We start from the raw sequence: 19,384 nt of genomic DNA on the forward strand, positions 1-19,384 counted from the left end.
TAGATCCAAATATATTCAGTTAGAATGCCTGACAAAACAGACAAAGAACAAAACTCTAATCTATTCTCAAAGTTCGTTAAGATAAAAATATTTATTATAAAAATAATTTTAATAAATATCAAAAAGGTGGAATGCTTCAGGTAAAAGAACAGTTCTTTGGTTATAATTCACCTTGATTTATGAAAACTCAGTCTGAGTTGGTATTTAGTTTTTTCCACACATATTGTGATGGATCAGATTCCTCCATGAATTGATACTGAGCACAGCAACCCCATTACTAAGAGAGTGAGGAAAGATTGATTAATGTTTTAGGCTGCTCAGGCTATAGGCTGATATCCTGTCTGAGAAAATGTGAAGTAGGAACAAAATAGACATAGAATACTTATTACTGATGCATGGTGTGTACAATGGTTAGGGTAAATACAGAGCTCAAGGCTAGAAACTGGAAGAAAATCATAGATTCACAACTAACATAGGCTTAAGCAGGAGTTTACCCAGATGCTGTAACAAAATACAAAGTAAAGAAAGAACTGGGGTGTAGCAGGAAGTTTTTGAAGTGAGGAAGTCTGGGGAGGTAGTGGAAGGTCCTATATATAAGAGGAGGGGGGGAGGTAGTGGATATTATTCTACAGATAAGAGACTGAGAAGATAGTTGGTAGGTCATGGAGATAAGATGCCTAGGGGGCTGGTGGAGAGATACTGTAGATAAAATAGCTGTGGAATATGTGGGGAGGTTTTATAGATAAGAGGACTGGAGAGGTAGTGGGGGTTCCTGTAGATAGTAGGGCTGTGAAGGTAGTAAAGAGGTACTGTGGATAAGAGAGCTGGGGAGGTAGTGAGGAAGGCATAGAGATAAGAGGGTTGGGAGGTGTTGAGAAAGTCATATAAATAAGAGGGCTGAGGAGGTGGTGGGGAAGTATTATAGATAAAGGGTTGGGAGGTGTTGAGAAAGTCAAATAAATAAGAGGGCTGAGGAGGTGGTCAGGAAGTCATATAGATAAGCAAGCTAGGGAGTTTGTGGGGGAGGTCCTATACATAAGTGAACTGTGTAGGTAGTGGCATTTAAATTGTATTTTAATGAATAAAGCCTGCCTGAAGATCTGAGTGTGAAATAGCTCCACTTCTCAGCTTTACAAGTCATTACAGATCATTAAAGGTCATTAAAGATGATTACAGACCTTGCAAAACACACCTTCAATCCCAGAAGCTACAATGACACACACCCTTAATCCCTGTAGCCAAACTAGTTGCCATAGGAACTAAGTGGTATATGCCTTTAATCCCTGTGTTGCATGCCTTTAATCCCAGTACAGAGAGGATTATAAAACAGGAGGAGACATCTCTCAGACACATTCTCATTCTGAGATTCCTGGAGGCAGGATTGCCATTTAGTACTGAGGTCAAGGTAAGAGCCAGGGGCTGGTTGTTTTGCTTTTTGGATCTTCAGATTGAACCCTAATCTCTGATTCTGAGTTATTGCTATTTTTGCTTCAATTGGCACCCAACTTTTGGAGCACGAATTTATGAAAAAAGTTTGCCTGAGGATTTTTAGCCACTGGCACAGGCCAGAGCCGTATCCAAACCTAGGTGTTTATGAGCAGGTGAAGGCATGTTTCTTGGTGGTGACAGGGACCTTGAAACTTCACAGAGTTGTGGTAATAAGAGTGGCTCCTGCCTGTACCTCCACCATGAACCCAGTCTCGGGAAGCTAAGGAATAGGCAGAGCCATCCACCAAAGTCACAGCTTTAATCCTAGGCATATTGCTTAGCAAATTAAAGACTATTGTGATGAGAAAAAAAAAAGATATACAATGAAGAGTTTCAGAACAACAACAACAAAAAAGAAACCTCTAAATGGTTTACAGTGTATTTAAAAATAAACACAGGCTTGGGAGAGAAAAGAAAAAGATGAGAATGTCCTTTAAAAAGAAGAAATAGAATAGTCAGGTATTGGGGCACACATCTTTAATCCTAGCACTTGGGAGGCAGAGGTTGGCAGATCTCTGTGAGTTCAATGGCAGCCTGGTTAACAGAATGAGTTCCAGAACAGATAAAGATACACAGAGAAACTGAGTCTCACAAAACCAAAAAAATAAAAGAAAAGAAATAGAGTCTAAAAAGTTAAATCCACGTAAAGATGAAAATACACCAAGAATCCAGATACTTTATTGAACTGTTTGACTGTTGAAAAAGGAGCAACAACTGCTAAAACACATTTGATTTTAAATGCTGCTGGATTAATCTAACCTATATATTTTAAAAATGCCTTAACTTCAAAACTTAAGTCAAAAGATATATTACTTTGGAGAAGAAATTTTGCTTCTGTTTCTACAGAAAATGAGAGTCTGTGGATTCATTTTTGGTTAAGAAAAATAAGGTTTGATTGAGGAAGACCCCATGAAAAATCGCCAATAGGGGTAGGAGGCCAGGATGATCCAATGTTTTAGAGAACCTCTGTTGCAGCTTCCTCTGAGTTCTACATCCAGAACAGCTTCAAGCCTTCTGATTGAGATGATCCAGCCTCACAGACTATTCCAGTATGAAATTAACCATAATCCTAAATTTTCTTTTGATACCCATAAGATTATTAGTGCCCCTGATAAGCAGGAAGTAGCCTAGAAAGCTATATCCATATTCCCAAAAAGTAGATTATGGATGTTTGTTTTGTTTAGAGTGTTGGTTACAAATTATTATTGGTAATGGTTAGAGGAAAAAAGCTAAATAAAGGAAATTAGATTAAAGTTTCTTGCTTTGAAAAGAATAAAAAGGGTATATACATATGATCTTGTTTTGAAAAGAAAAGGGGAGATATAGAAATGATAGGATAAAAGGGTAGATTATTGAATTTACTATGAAAAGAAAAAGAGAGGATATAGATATGATAAGATAAAAATGTAGATTATTAAACCTTCTTTAAAAAACAACTACCAGTTTTAAATGTTTTACATTGGATTAGATTTCTGTATATTGTATACTGATTTTGTATATCAATAAAAATTTGAAATTAATTTTGTTAGAACATACTGTATATATATATATATATATTTCTACTTTTGTTCAAAGTATTGTACCTATATAACTCATTTAACAATGTAATACAAATTTCTAGTCCTTGAAAATTCTTATTACCAACTGCTTAGGATAATAAGAAAATATAGGTTAGTAATTAATCACTTAGTATCATCAAACCTAGAGTCACATTTGGTATGTTTTCAAGGTCAAACAAATTTATATTTAAGATAGGTCATCTTCAAGCAGTTCAGAGATCTACAGAAAATGGCATTTAAGATGTTTTAATTACACAGGTTTTCTTTTTTATGACAATGAGACATGTCTGTTTCTGGAGGCACCAATCGACTTCAGAACATATAATGGGCATCAGAAAAACTCCACAGGGAGTTTACTTTCTTTGTGGCAAAAGTAAGCCACTAGGCAAGAAAATGAGCCTGCCTCAACAGCTGACAGTATGCTGTCCTAATTAGACAAGCAGGACACAAAATATCCTGCCTCATAGAAAAGTCTATCAGATATGCTAGGCTTGTAGTTTAACGATGGATGCCCCAAAACTGCAGAGGAATTTTTGGATGATTGTTCAGACAGACAGCTGTTTCTGCATTACTCACAGTTTTTGGAAGTCACTTGCTTGCACTTTATGCTTATGCAGTTATTTCTTATTTCTTTCTTGGGTCTCTGAGGGTGTTGAAGATTAGATAGCTATAGTTATAGTTTACCAGACACAGAAAGCAAGTAAATTATATATAAGACTTTGGACTAACTAAGACAAAACAGATATGAATATTTTCTCTGAATTTGTCAAATGAAAATGGAGTAGACATTGTTGATGTATTTATTGCTGATATATATTGTATGCAGTCATTGTACTTATTGTATATAGTTTTCTTAGTCTTCTACTCCTTCTAGGTGAGTCTGCTTCTTTTTTTTTTCCAGAGCTTTCAGGTGTGCTGTTATGTCACCAATGAGTGCTTTCTCCATTTTCTTTAAGTGGGCAATTAGTGCTATGAACTTTCCTCTTAGCACTGCTTTCATTGTGTCCCATAGGTTTGAGTATGTTGTGTCTTTGTTTTCATTAAATTCAAGAAAGACTTTAATTTCTTTCTTTATTTCTTCCTTGACCCAGGTGTGGTTCAGTAGTTGACTGTTCAGTTTCCATGAGTTTGTGGGCTTTCTGGGGGCAGCATTGTTGTTGATTTCTAATTTTAATCCATGGTGATCTGATAAGACACAGGTGGTTGCTAACATTTTTTTTGTAACTGTGGAAGTTTGCTTTGTTACCAAGTATATGGTCAATTTTCGAAAAGGTTCCATGAGCCGCAGAAAAGAAGGTATATTCTTTCCTATTTGGGTGGAATGTTCTATAGATGTCTGTTAAGACCATTTGGTTCATTACCTTCATTAAGTCTTTCAATTCTCTGTTAGGTTTCTGTCTGATTGACCTGTCCATTGGTGAGAGAGGAGTGTTGAAGTCTCCTACTATTAGTGTGTGTGGTTTGATGGCTGCCTTGAGTTCTAGTAATGTTTCTTTTACATGAGTGGGAGCTTTTATATTAGGGGCATAGATATTCAGGATTGAGACTTCATTCTGAAGGATTTTTCCTGTTATGAGTATAAAGTGTCCCTTTCCATCTCTTCTGATTGATTTTAGTTTGAAGTCAACTTTGTTAGAAATTAGTATGGCCACACTGGCTTGTTTCTTAGGTCCATTTGCTTGATAAACCTTTTCCCAACCCTTTACTCTGAGTAGGTGTCTGTCTTTGTGGTTGAGGTGTGTTTCTTGTAAACAGCAGAATGTTGGATCCTGTTTTCGTATCCAATCTCTTAGCCTGTGCCTTTTTATAGGTGAATTGAGTCCATTGATATTAAGTGATATTAATGACCAGTGGTTGTTAACTCCGGTCATTTTTTTTTTGTACTAGAGTTTGTGTGTTTCCCTTCTTCTAGTTGTGCTGGTGAAGGGTTGGTAGATGCCTGAGTTATTGTGGGCATTGTTGGACTCCTTGGTATGTGATTTTCCTTCTATTACTTTCTGCAAGGCTGGATTTGTGGCTACGTATTGTTTAAATCTGTTTTTGTCCTGGAATATCTTGTTTTCTCCAGCAATGGTGAATGCTAGCTTTGCCGGGTATAGTAGTCTGGCCTTGCATCCATGTTCCCTTAATGTCTGTAGCATATCTATCTAAGACCTTCTGGCTTCCATGGTTTCCAGTAAGAAGTCAGGTGTAATTCTGATAGGTTTCCCTTTATATGTTACTTGACCTTTTTCCAATGCAGCTCTTAATATCTGTTCTTTATTCTGTATGTTTTGTGTTTTGATTATTATATGGCATGGGGATGCTTTCTTTTGATCCAGTCCATTTGGTGTTCTCTAGGCTTCTTGTAGCTTCATAGGAATATCCTTCTTTAGGTTGGGGAAATTTTCTTCTATAATTTTGTTTAATATATTTTCTGGGCCTTTGAGTTGTAATTCTTCTCCTTCTTCTACCCCAATTATTCTTAGGTTTGGTCTTTTCATGGTGTCCCAGATTTCCTGGACGTTTTGTGTTAAGAATTTGTTGGATTTGTTTTGTTCTTTAATCTGTGATTTTATTTCCTCTATGGTATCTTCAGAGTCCGAGATTCTTTCTTCCATCTCTTGTATTCAGTTGGAAATACTTGTCTCTGAAGTTTCTGTTCGTTTACTCAAAATTTCCATTTCCAGTCTTCCCTCGGATCGTGTTTTCCTCATTACCTCCAATTCATTTTCAGGTCTTGTACTGTTTCCCTTACCTGTTTGATTGCTTTTTCTTGTTTTTCTTGGGTATCTTTGAGAGATTTATTTATTCCATCTACTTTTTGTTTGTCATCTCCATTTCTTTATGGCAGTTTTTTTACCTCCTGTTTAAGGTCCTCTATTATTTTCATGAAGTACTGTTTAAGGTCGATTTCTTCTATTTCTTCTGGAGTAGGGTGTTCAATTCTTGTTGTTCGGGATGGCTGAATTCTGGTGATGACATGTTGCCTTTTGGGTTGTTGGAGGAGTTCTTGCATTGGCACCTGCCCATCTCTTCCTTCAAATGGAGCTAGGAGAGACTTGGTGACTTGTTCCAATCCTTGCTCTGACTGAATCTGGGTGGATCTCCTCAGTGCCAAGGCAGGAGCTATTCCTTGCAGCACAATCTGAAGGAGCCCGCACTCCCTTGCTGGGCACCTCAGACCTGCCTGGAGGGCAGCCTCTCCCCACTCTGGTTAGGTGGCCTTGGTACAGGGTCAGGACACTTGAATACACTAGGGAAGGCCATCTAGATGGGACTCCACAGCACTGAATCAGGGATTCCTTGTGACTGAGGGATGCCTCCAGATGTGTTCCGGTTTTAAGATCTGCTGTCTTTCTCCCAGATGTGTCTTCTGGTATGAATATCCAGTGTCCTTGCTCCCAGATGAGTCTTCTGGTGCTAGTATCCGGTGTCTTTGCTCCCAGATGTGTCTTCTGGTCCTCCTAGATGTGTCTTCTGGTCCTCCCAGATGTGTCTTCTTGTCTTAATGTCCAGTGTCTTTGCTGGCCAGGGAGTTCTGGAGAGGGCCTACCTTGCCGCAGGCAGGCTAATAAAACAAAGAAGCTCCTGCCCGCAGGTTGCACTCCCTACACAGTCCCAGTGCCCTGCTCGGGCTGAGCTGGAGATGTTATGAAACCAAAGAGGGGAGGAAGAAGGGACGGTTTTTCTGGTTGCAAGCTGGGCGGGGTCGGAAAATGGAGGCAGTAGCCAGTGAGACTAGCCCCAGTCGGAAGACTAGAAGGTGTCAAGATCTGTATTTTTAACAAAGGAGAAGGAGCAATACATCCTGGCCTTTGTTAGTTTTCTAACTTGCTGGTTTGGCAGGATTGCAGCTGCCTAGTGGCCAGTTAGCCTGCCTGTAAATTATTTTTTTTTTTTCCTCATGGTTTATTTTTTTTTTATATTTAAAAATTTCCATCTCCTTCCCTCCTCCTCCCCCCTCCCTCCCCTCCTTCTCCCCTTTCTCTCCCCTCCTTCTCCCCCTTCCCTCCCCTCCCCTCCACCCATACCTCCCCTCCCTCCCTCTCAAGGCCAAGGAGCCATCAGGGTTCCCCACTCTATGCTAAGACCAAGGTCCTCCCAACTCCCCCCAGGTCCAGGAAGGTGATCGACCAAGCTGAGAAGGCTCCCACAGAGCCCGTCCATGAAGAAGAATCAGAGCCCAGAGCCATTGTCCTTTGCTTCTCAGTCAGCCCCCGCTGTTGGCCACACTCAGAGAGACGGGTTTGGTCGCATGATCCATCAGTCCCATTCCAACTGGAGTTGGTGATCTCCCATTAGTTCTGTCCCACCGTCTCATTTTATATGAATTATGGACCCACAATCCGCTCTCTCCTATTAAATTTTAATAACCCCTGTGCTACTGCAACAGGACAGATTGATCGCTCCTGGCTTGGGCAAAGTCTTCTTCCTTTTACCCAAATTTTCCCATCTTTGGAAACAGGCACTTTTCGTATGCGAGTTCCTGTCTTAGGCATCTGTGGAGGAGAAGCTTCAAACCAGTCATTGACTGCTGACCTCTGTAAAGAAAAGAGATTAAGGAGAGAAATATACTCTCAGGTCCTGTGTCTCAAAAGCCACACCTTTTGTCAGGATAAATTATAATGTTTTATGAATAATTATGTTCCCAAAGGCTATAGTCTCCTATTTTAAAGGAGAGTAAAATTGTCTGAGTTGAAAATGTTTCTTCTGCTGGTTCAGAGCACCAGTTAGATCTAACATTCTTAGATCTAACATGTATCAACTCTTTAACACTAGTAGCTGCACTATTTGCTTAAAGACCAGGCCGTGCCTTCTTTTAATCCCAGTGTTGCATGCCTTTAATTTCAGTCCCTAGAGAGGGTTATAAAATGAGAAGAGACAGCTTTTAGACACATTCTCATTCTGATATTTCTGGAGGCAGGATCGCAATTTAGTACCGAGATCAAGATAAGAAATAGTGGCTGGCTATTTTGCTTTTCAGATGATCAGATTGAATCCCAATTTCTGACTCTGAGTTTTTATTATTCTTGCTTCAGAGGTTCTATAGACAAGAGGGCTGGGGAGGTTGTGGGGAGGTTGATAGACAAGAGACTGGAGAGGCAGTGTTTTGGTAGTGTGATTGCAGTTCGTGTGACAATTCCTAGATTTAATCAATAACACTTCCATAAAAAAGTAACACGTCCATGATTAAGAGATGAAGAAAGGCAGTCATATATAAGAGAGATAACCTTGAAAGATCTAAAATATAAAGTGGATTTTTTCTATGGAAGTATTTTATCAACCCAGTACATGATACAAAACTCAATCAGTTTAATTGGATTTATTCAAGCTTTAAGATCATGTAAAAGTTATTCTTTTTAGGGAAGAAGGGCTAGGCCTTGACTCTTCTTTGAAACACAATGTTATTTAAGCTGTGTGGTATTGGTGGTGTGCTGTTATATCAGTTTTCAGGACTCTGGAACTTATGCCCCTTTGGAATATAATTACAAATTCTTAGGAATAAAAAAATCTTCAGTTTCTTTCACTTCTATTCATTCCTCAAAAATTTGCTAGGATTATCCTTCACTCAAAGTTCTAGTAAGATTTCTCCAGAGAATACTCACCATGTGGAAATACAGAAGTCATCACCTTCTGGTAACATAGTCATAGTAGGTAGCAGCACCGAGTGGCTTCAGCGTCACTGTTTATGATTCTCAGTTCACTACACAGCAGCACCTTCACCCCACTCTGATTTTCCACTGAGATTTTATATATAATTTCATTTGATCTCAAAAATATTTCAAAAACTTCAAAATGTCTATTAAGTATGCACAGGCCCATGTGACACACACCAGCTCTCTAGGATTGTGTTGTATGCCTCTGTGAGAACATGTAGTCATTTGAATAGCTTATTCGTTATTTCACATATTTAAGTTGAATTAAAATTCTAATGTCATTCCTAGAATTAAATTAGAATACTAAATCTATATGACTCGACCTATAAAGGTAGGCTGAGTGTTTTCAATTATTCCAGTATTATGTATAGAATTTCCTAGAACCTGGAAATATAATTAAAATAAAAAAAATACTGGAGTCTATTCAGGAAATAATGTGACAATATTGTTCAACAGTTTAGCCTTAAATGGTTATTCTTTTATTTAAACTTAGCATTATCTCATGCCTTCTGTATGTATACTGAGGAACAATGAGAACATTATGTTTCAAAAATTATGGCTATAATTACCCTTCCCTCTGTTCAAAAGATAATGAACGTCCATGTCATTCAAAGGCTATGTTATAATTCCATATATTAAATTTATGTATTAATGTGTATCTTCTTGATTACAGAGAGAATATTGCAATGAAGGAAATTAATGCAGGATTTTTGGATTCAATTTTATTCTTCTGAGGAAGGAGTCTTTGATTATAGCCTTAAAATTGTTTGTAGTGCTTTTTATGGAAGTAGACTAGGGCTGATAGGAGGAGAATTGGGACAGAACCTTGGGTAGTCATGCTTGTTCAGTGCAAACTTGTTCAGTGCACAGAACCTTGATTTCCTGGAATCTGTACAGTGAGGAGACAGCATGGTGTTGGAGCAGTGGTGCTGGGATGTGGGGACTGGAGCTCTCTTTTCCATTCAAGACCAGGCCTTTTAAGAACCGGATAATTGAGGGGCACATAGGAAAGGCTTCTGGTGATTTCATCTTCAACAATCACAAATAGTCCCTTCAGAAAAAGGATCATGCAAAATATTTTAATCTAGAGATGATTTCAATTCTGTAAACTCAGTGTTGGCTAGAACCTAAGACAGGATCTTGGAATCTTTCCTTCCTCAGCGTAGACGTTAACACTGTCTTTCAGCTTTTTTAAATCATGGACTCTTCTGACACTTCATCTCAATCCTGCATTCTTGGGAAATGCTAACTTTGATTGCTTTTATTTTAAGCCTAAGATCTGTTAATTTTATTTTTCTTTTATATAAATCTTTTTGTATTTCTTGGTGGATATAGGAACATGTGCTACTTTTGTGACTTTGAATCTCAGAAACAACCTCCGGTGTTGGTTACCTGGCCTGTGAACAAGTGGAGCTTCTCCTGTCTGTCCCCTGTCTTACCATAAGAATGCTGGAATTATAGATATCCACTTCACCATTATAATATCTTACCCACGTGTTCTCTTTCTATTCACTGCCAAAGTCTTCCTTTTGTTTCATGTCTTAATAATCCCCTTTCACCCCCTCATAAACATATATAAGTATATTCCCTCTTCAAAGAACACCAGGAAATATGACTTGTTCCTTCAAATATAATGCTACCTATGAAACTGTCTTCAAACTTTAAGAGTAACGTATTTTGAAAAGCAAAATTATGCACATAATTATTGTACAAAGGCATGTGTGTGCTAATTTAAAGTTCAGAACTATAGCCTTTGGTTACAAATAAAAGTGAGGTTTTAATCAGAGATAATGGTCAATACATCCTTTATCTGAATACCCATTTCTCCCTTACAGGATGTTTTATATGCTTTTTTGTTTGTTAGATGCTAATATCTGATGGGAAAGATGGTCATGTTTTCATCAAAAGCTATGGACATTCACACTTAGATGGAGACGGTCAATGAATTGCATGAAGACCACTGGCAAGTTTTAGCTATTTTAATGAGAAAATGGTCCTAGACTCCGAAACCTCTCAGTTGAGGGGAAACATTGCAGACATAGATAATAAATTGGTGAGAATTAAAGAAAAACAATTCCCTGAATAGACCAGAAAAGAAAATGGACAAAGAATAGTATAACATGGTGAACATATTGCTATAGCAGAAACAGACAATATAAAGAGGTGTGAATGAGTTTTTCTGAATAAAATAATGGGTTAGAAACTAAAAAGAAATGACATTAGAACTTGACTGTGTGATGATGTGCAAGTTCCTTTGGGGTTTGACATATACACAGCCCAGAATGAAAATAAGGTAGCTGAGCTAAGGCAGTGGGTAGGAATTTATAATGCAATGTCTGAATGTGTAGATTAGATAAAATTTAGTATAGACCTATCAAACAGATGATGATATAAATTAAAGAGAGGATTAGATAAACCTTATTATTTCTGTAATATTCAAATGCTGTCATCAAAATAAAAGTGATGATAGGCTGGAACATAACAAATATATAAATGCATACATATATACCCACACAAACACAAATATACACACATATATGCACAAGCATACAAACAAGCACATAAACACATACGTAAAATATACACACAAACTATATATACATACACACAAGTGCATACACACATATACCTCATATACACAGATATATATATAGAGACATATACAGATAAACACAAACTAACACATACAAACACACATACATACTTACATCTAAACACATACATACATAAACACACATACGCACTCATAAACTCTCATACACATTCATACACACATACAAACATATACACTCACAAATAAACACATACATACACACATATACACCAGATGCTCAAACATATACAATTTGATGTTCAACAAAGATGAGTTGCAAACAAATGACAGAACAAAATATAAGAAGCCTTAGGTGCTATCAATTTGAACTGACAGGCAAACAAACCCCTCAGAAAATCTATGAAAATCACACATTGGGGTCAGCTTATCAAAAAATCACATGTTTATTCAAAAATGAGAAGAAAATCAATAGCAGGCATAGAATCTTATTCAAATGAAGAATAGGTTAGTCAAGACATGGAATCAATCAAGAGAGCTGATAAAATATCATTAAATGTTTAATGATTAGAGAATACTGGAGAAAAATGAAGTTCTCTCCATATCTTAGGATTCTTTGATTGCTATTCCATGTTTGAAACTTTACTGATGGAATCTCCAAATTGCATTCAGCACATTTTTTTCATGCCTTAACCTTCCTAAGGGTTAATCTAGCCAAGAGTTATTCCAAACAACAATATATTCTAAATGACTGATAATTCACTTCCCTTCACCTACAGTCACAAAACATTATTAAGCAAACATCATCTATAGTGATGGTAAACATAGTTGAAAGTTTAACAAAGTGCTTCTTTTACATCTTATCTATGTTTTATGTTAGTTTCTGTAAACTTGTTTATTTGACATAATTGTTACTTTCAATGTAACTTATATTCACATGCAGAATAAAACACAGTGGTTGTCTTATTATTTGGAAAACAAATAATATCTTGTCTTATATATATCCCCAAATTCTATTAGTTAAATGCTGTAGTAATAAAGATTTTGTCCTACACTTGAAGAATAAAACCTGAAAAACACTATATATTAGGTAAAAATAATATAAGTTAGTTAGGTGTGGTAGTTCACACCCTCAGTCTTGGTCTTTTAAGGGCAGAGGCAGGTGTATTTAAGGCTGGTCTTATCTACACACTGAGTTCCAGGAAAGCCAGAGATCCATAGAGAGAGTCTGTTTCAAAGAAATAAGAAAGAATGAAGGGAGAAAGCGAGGATGGAGGGGGGAGGAAGGAAGAGAAGAAAGGAAGAAAAGAAGGATGGAAGGGAGGGAAAGAGGGAAGAAGGAGGGAGAGAGGGAGGGAGGAGGGAGAAAAGATAGGAGGGAGAGAGAAGGGGAATAAGGAGGAAGGAGTGAAGAATGAAAGGAGGGAAAGAGGGAGAGATGGAGGAAATCAGGAAGGGATGAAGAAAAGAAGAGAAGAAGAAAGGAAGAAAGGAAAAAGAAAAAATGAGACAGAGGGAGAAAGGGAGGGAGGGAGGAAGGAAAAAGGGAAGGGAAGAAAGGAGAAGGGACAAAGGGAAACAATTATGTAAGTGAGGAGAGCTAGTGAGATGGCTTAGTCTCCCAAAAAGTTTGTACTCAGAGTTAGGGGCATCAATTAGGGGTTGATTATTACAGATATAGGGTTGGAGTTTGGGGAGGAAATTTTGTAGGCTCAGGGATCTCACTTTAAAAAAAGGAAATTGAATTGGATGATAGGTAGATTAGTGTGAGCTTTCTCACAATAATAATTAATAATAATAATAATAATAGTGATAAAAAATACTTGTGAGCTATTATTTATAGGCAATTTACATTAGTATAGATTCTTATATCCTAATACAAATTCAAGTTATATTTGTTGTATTAAATATGCTCCTATTTTTGTTTACAACATTTGTACAACTATGCACAGTTATTTTGTCACATTGTATGCATGCATGTTTCTACTTCTGTTTAAGACATATTTTATATTGATACAATTTTAGGATATATTTATCATACTACATTATACATTTATACCTTTGATCAAGATACATATACATTGGTTACATTTTGAGGTCATTGCCCTAGTTTGCTGCATAGTTGTTTAAAGATTGTTTAATATTCTAATATAAAGTCTTAGTCTTTAAGTTATACAGGTATTAAATATTATAGGTCAATAGTCATCCACGTTTGCAATACTTATGGCTAGACTAATAAGGTTCTTTAGATACATAGAAATTGTATTCTGCATAGATGGGTAATCTGCAACTACTTCAAAAAATTATAAAATACGACATTTAAATAACTTAGGGTTCTGTTGACATGAGACAGGATTGTGCCTGGCAACACCAATCTAGTCCCCCCAAAATGTTGAGCACCAAAAACACTCCACTTAAAGCTTGCTTTCTTCTTGACAAACTTGGTATTTGGGCAAAAAACTGCCCCTGACAAAATGTACAGTGTCTGGACTGGAAAACAAAAAACAAAAACAAACAAACAAACAAAAAATTCTGCCAAACCTTGCCAAGATAGGGTAAGATGGTTTTAAAAATTGTTCTGTCTCTAAAAATGGTCTTCCAGTTACTCTAGGCCTTAACCAATGTTGCTTGCTGGACATTGCAAATGAGACTTTGGATCATTGCCCAGGTAGCCAATTGTCTCTTAGAAAGCTGCTTGATTGTACTTCTTGCCTACTCAAGTAATATGCTCTCCCTTCTTGGGTCCGCAATAGGATTGAAGACTAGATAATCATAGTGTTTTCCTCTCATGACTTACCCAAGCCATTTCTAATACAAGACTTATACACTTTAGGATAAAATAATTATTAAAACATTTAACATATGTTTTTTGCTTAATATTCTTTTGCTGGTTGTAATTCTAATTTTCATACTTGATATCTGCTCTTATTATATATAGTTTTATATTGGGTTTAAAACTATCTTATTTAGACAAAAGAGAGAAGTAATGGGCAACCTCCTTCAGCCAATGACCTTTGAGAGGCTAGACCAGGTTGGGTATGGCTTTGCGTATCAAAAGGTATGCACCTGCCACTCCCTCTTCCTCTTTATGCTCTCACATCTGGATGCTGGATTCTGTTCCTGTTCCCCATTGTGATCTGTTAGTTCTCCTTTGAAAGAAAAACCCTTATTATGCCCTATTCAGACCTAGTGTGAGATTACTTTATTCACATTCCCTTTCATCTGGCACATTTCCCTTTACTTTTCTACTCATAATGACCAGTATATGGACTACATGTTTATCAAGAATGTTTAAAGAAATGATCATATATACTATGTTTGGCCATAATTAATGAAATGAAATAATTTGCTGAACAATTAATGGAACTAGAAATCATCAGACTAAGTAAAATAAGCCAGGTTCACTCACTCAATAAGGTAAATATTGCATTTACTGTTACATATGAAAGTATACATGTTATATATGTATATGTTTGTGAGAGAGAGAGAGAGTGGGGAAGATGGGGGAGAGATATAGGAGGGAGGAAGTATGGCACAAAAAGATAAAGGGAAAAAATAGAGACAAAGTATTTTATGCTTTAATTTTGGAAAAAAAGAGAGACATGAAAGCACAAAGGGGATTATTTGTAGGAGAGGGACAAGTAAGATGGAGAAGGAATGAGAAATGGAAAGAGGAAGAAAAATGAACTGTAAAATTGTAATAAATAAAACAAATGAATCATTGTGCGTGCACTAATTTAATTTCAGATTTATCTCTATGCTAGTTGCAATGAACATGCTGAGTTTCCAGCTTCTATTGGTGGCTCAATATTAGAGTATATAACCCACCTTTCCCCAGCTTTTCTCTGTATGTCCATCATTTCTTTGTCACCTGTTGCCCCAGTCTAGTCAGCTCCAAAGCCATAGAGGCCACAGCATTCCACCTTACATATGGTTCCTGAATCTCACTACCGATGTGCGATTCCCTTCTAAATGCTGTAAAAATGGTTTGTTACCATTAATTAATAAAGAAGCTGATTTGGCCAATACCCTGACGGAATAGAGCCAGGTGGGCAATCCAAGCACCAATAAAGGAAAAAAGTAGGCAGAGTCAGAAGACAGAAGCACACTCCAGAGAAGCAAGATATGAGGTAACAAGCCATGAGTCTCATGATAAAATAGACTATTAGAAATTTGTTTTAAGAGTTAGTCAATAATAAGCCTGAGATAATAGGCCAAATATTCGGTAATTAATAAATGTGGCTGTGAAACAAGGCAGGACAAGAAATATTCAGCTACACATTACTTTTTCTCCTTCTTATAGCTACAGAAATTTGGATCATTACTTTTCTACAATCATTGTAGATATACATTTTAAAAATCTCTTTTTAGGGTAATTATTAGTCTATTTCTGTATTATGTCTTTAACTCTCATCTACTTTATCTATCTATCATCTATCTATCTATCTATCATCTATCTATCTATCTATCTACCTATCTATCATCTATCTATCTATCTATCTATCTATCTATCTATCTATCATCTATCTATCTATCATCTATCTATCTATCTATCATCTATCTATCTATCTATCTATCATCTATCTATCTATCATCTATCTATCATCTATCTATCTATCTATCTATCTATCTATCTATCATCTATCTATCTATCTATCTATCATCTATCATCTATCTATCATCTATCTATCATCTATCTATCTATCTATCTATCTATCTATCTATCTATCTAATCTATCATCTATCTATCATCTATCTATCATCTATCTATCTATCTATCTATCATCTATCTATCTATCTATCTATCATCTATCTATCTATCTATCTATCATCTATCTATCATCTATCTATCTATCTATCTATCTATCTATCTATCTATCTATCTATCATCTATCTATCTATCTATCTATCTATCTATCTATCTATCATCTATCTATCTATCTATCTATCTATCATCTATCTATCTATCTATCTATCTACCTATCTATCATCTATCTATATCATCTATCTATCTATCCTCTCTCTCTCCCTCTCTGCCTCCCTCTCTCTGTCTACCTGTCTATCTACCTACTATCTATCTATCTGCATACTTACATAGATCTTGCCCAATTTTTCTGTTTTCTATAAAATGAATAACCTACTTAGGGTTACTTTTGATGTAATAGAAAACCATGACCAAAAGCAACTTGGTAGGAAAAGGGATTATTTGCTCATGGGTTCATATAACAAAGCAGTAAGGGCAGCAACTCAAGGTAGGAACCTGGAGGCAGGAGCTGAAGATGAGGCCATGGAGGAGTGCTGCTTACTAGCTTGCTCCACATAGCTTGCTCAGCCTAGTTTCTCATAGAACCCACGACCACCAACTCAGTAATTGCACTACCCACATTGAGCTGGGCCATCTCCTAAATCACTCATTAAGGAAATAACCACAGGCTTGCTTGCAGCCTGACCTTATGCAGTCATTTTTTTAAAAATGGGGTTTCCTCCTCTCAGATTTTAGCTTGTTTAAAGTTGATATAAATCTATACAGCATCATTCACTCCATGTCAACTTGACATATAACACTTCACTGTTAAGCCACACTTTTCCTTTCTCATTCATTCTCAAGCTATCATGCAGAGGCAGAGGGATCTCTGTGAATTTGAGGTCAGTTTGGTCTACAGAGCAAGATGCAGGACAGCTAGGACTACACAGAAAAACCCTGTTTAAAAAACCAAAAGATAAAAAACCCACACATTATAAACATTAATAACTTTAACAGTCCCACTGTCTTTACTAATTTAAACACATTAAAATTTTAGTCCCTTTAAATTTCCAATATTTTTAAATATTCAAAATATTTTTAAAAAATTTTAAAATCTCTCAAATGTGTCTTCTTGCAAAAATAAAATTTAGGTTAAATACTTTTTTATTTAAAGAGGGAAAATGGGTGTATAATCACAATCAGGTCAAGGCAAAACCAATATAAATTACACAGTGTCTAAATTCTGGGATCAACTCAGTTTTCTGTGCTCCTCCCAAGTGTTTGGATCACCTCTCTATTTCTGTCCTCTAAAGCACACATATTTTGTCTTCTAAGCTCAGGCAGGTGCTACTTCATTGCTACTACTGTCCTTCATGGTCATCCCATGTTGGTGTCATCTATGGAATGCTGGGTTCATCTGCTGCAACTGGCCAGCACTTTCACCGATAACCTCTCTTACATGTTCTTATGGTGCCTTGCCTCAACTTCTCTTTATGACCCCTTTAATCCCAGGTGTTCAACTTCTGCTGAACTTGCATCTTTGCCATTGGCCTCTTCTGGCCTTTCACGGTGCCAAGCGTCAACTGCTCTCCATGACCCTTTACTTCATGCCTTCAGTACTAGTAATACTTGGCTGACCCTTACACTACCAAGTTCAGTTGCCAGGATAAAGTGCAACCTTGGCTGATCCTGAAACATAGCTTCTTTACTAGTTCTGTTATCTTGTAAATCTCGGGTGGTTCTTCAGCCCCAAATAACCAGAACCATAGATTCTTAATTTAAACATAACAAATGACCCCAATAAAAACTTTAAACATCTCTCTGAAACTTCAGAAGCCAGGCCTCCATCATTAACATTGCGCTTAACCTACTTATATTCCAAGTTCCAATAGAACAGCTCACTTTTTTCTAGACACTCAATGCCCAAATTTTTAGAATTCTTCCACAATATTGCCCCCCTGCAAAAGGGGAAAAAAGACATGGTCAGGTATGTCACAACAATACCCCACTATCTTAGTAACAACTTGTCTTGGGTTTTCATTGCTGTGATGAAACACCATGACCAAAAGCAACTTGGGAAGTAAAAGGATAATTTTCCTCACAGTTCCATATAACAAACAGCAATGGCAGGGACTTGGAGGCAGGAACTCATACAGAGGCTGGGGTGGGTGTTGTTTACAATTGCTCTTCATAGCTGGCTCAGTTAGAATGCAGGACCACAAACTCAGGGAGGGCACTATTCACAATAGGTTGAGTCATACCCCATCAATCATTAAATAAGAAAATGCCCTACAGGCTTGTCTACTGCCTGATTATATATATTTTAGACTCCCTCCTCTCAGAGGACGTTACCTTATGACAAACTGACATAAAGTTTTTCAGCATTATTTAACCTCCGGTTTCTAAATGAGGATTTTATTGACACTATAAGAAAAATGGCTTTAAAGAAAATTAGTAACACGTTTATGACCCCAACTGCACTGATGTAAATAGAAACAGTATCAGTATTCTATGTCTTCCTAAATCCTAAACCTTGGTTAGACTGTAAATAAAAATAAATTTTTGGATTACTTTTAATTCATTCCATTCACCTGAACACTGAGATTTTGATACTATGCTTAATCACATTTTAGTCAGGCAATAAAGACATATGTGATTTCTACCTATATATATATTGTTTTGATGATATCACCATTATATTTAAAATACCATAACAAACTTACTTTTCTATGCTTTTCTAGGTAGTCATGTTTATCAAAAGCACTGTAGTCTTCCATCCATAAATACACAGCACGGAAAAATAGAAAAGAGAATTTCAATATCAATTTTGTAATCAAAACATCCCCTTAACATTGGTAAATATAAATTATAACTAGTGCAAATATGAAAGAAATATAAAAGTCACCTCTTTGGCAAGAAACACTATTTTGTGAGTACATAAAATATCAAAAGTCATAGAGTTCTCCTTATTTTCATTTACAAACACTGGGGATAGATGATTAGATCAGTTGGATGGATCTCAGAATCAACAGAAACCTTACACTGATTTTAAGCTTTGTGCATCTTTAAAGGAAATTCAATGAAAGTCCCCAAAACAAAATCAAGAAGAGTTCCTTTTGTTTTTACAGGGTCCAAGTTTTCTCTCTGAAGCCATTTTTCCTAAACACACAACCAAAATTGAAGAAGTTGATCCATCTTTCAGACTCCATGAAGCCATTACTAAGGTGAGAATGCCTCTGTATCTTACAAGTAGAGTGAGGAAATGTTCTTTTACATTGTTGTTTGTGTGTTTCGTTGTTTTAGGGAGGTGTATGATAATGTTTGTTTGGGGGAGATGAAGAAAGAAGAATAATTAGTCAAGAGAATGCTCTTAAAGTAGTAAATATGATAAATCTTTCAAGAT

At 36.6% G+C, this 19,384-nt stretch overlaps 1 protein-coding gene across 2 annotated transcripts in view; it reads left to right on the forward strand.

The window, feature by feature from the left end:
- Positions 1–19,384, forward strand: part of Naaladl2 (N-acetylated alpha-linked acidic dipeptidase like 2) — an 883,574-nt gene that overhangs the window by 674,099 nt on the left and 190,091 nt on the right. For both annotated transcript variants that reach the window (XM_038347191.1, XM_038347190.1), the window contains one exon: positions 19,110–19,205. In XM_038347191.1, coding sequence (XP_038203119.1) covers positions 19,110–19,205 — 96 coding nt within the window. The remainder of the gene's footprint in view (positions 1–19,109; positions 19,206–19,384) is intronic.

This window comes from Arvicola amphibius, chromosome 11 (genome assembly GCF_903992535.2).
Source record: "Arvicola amphibius chromosome 11, mArvAmp1.2, whole genome shotgun sequence".
In the NCBI taxonomy this organism is placed as follows: Eukaryota; Metazoa; Chordata; class Mammalia; order Rodentia; family Cricetidae; genus Arvicola; species Arvicola amphibius.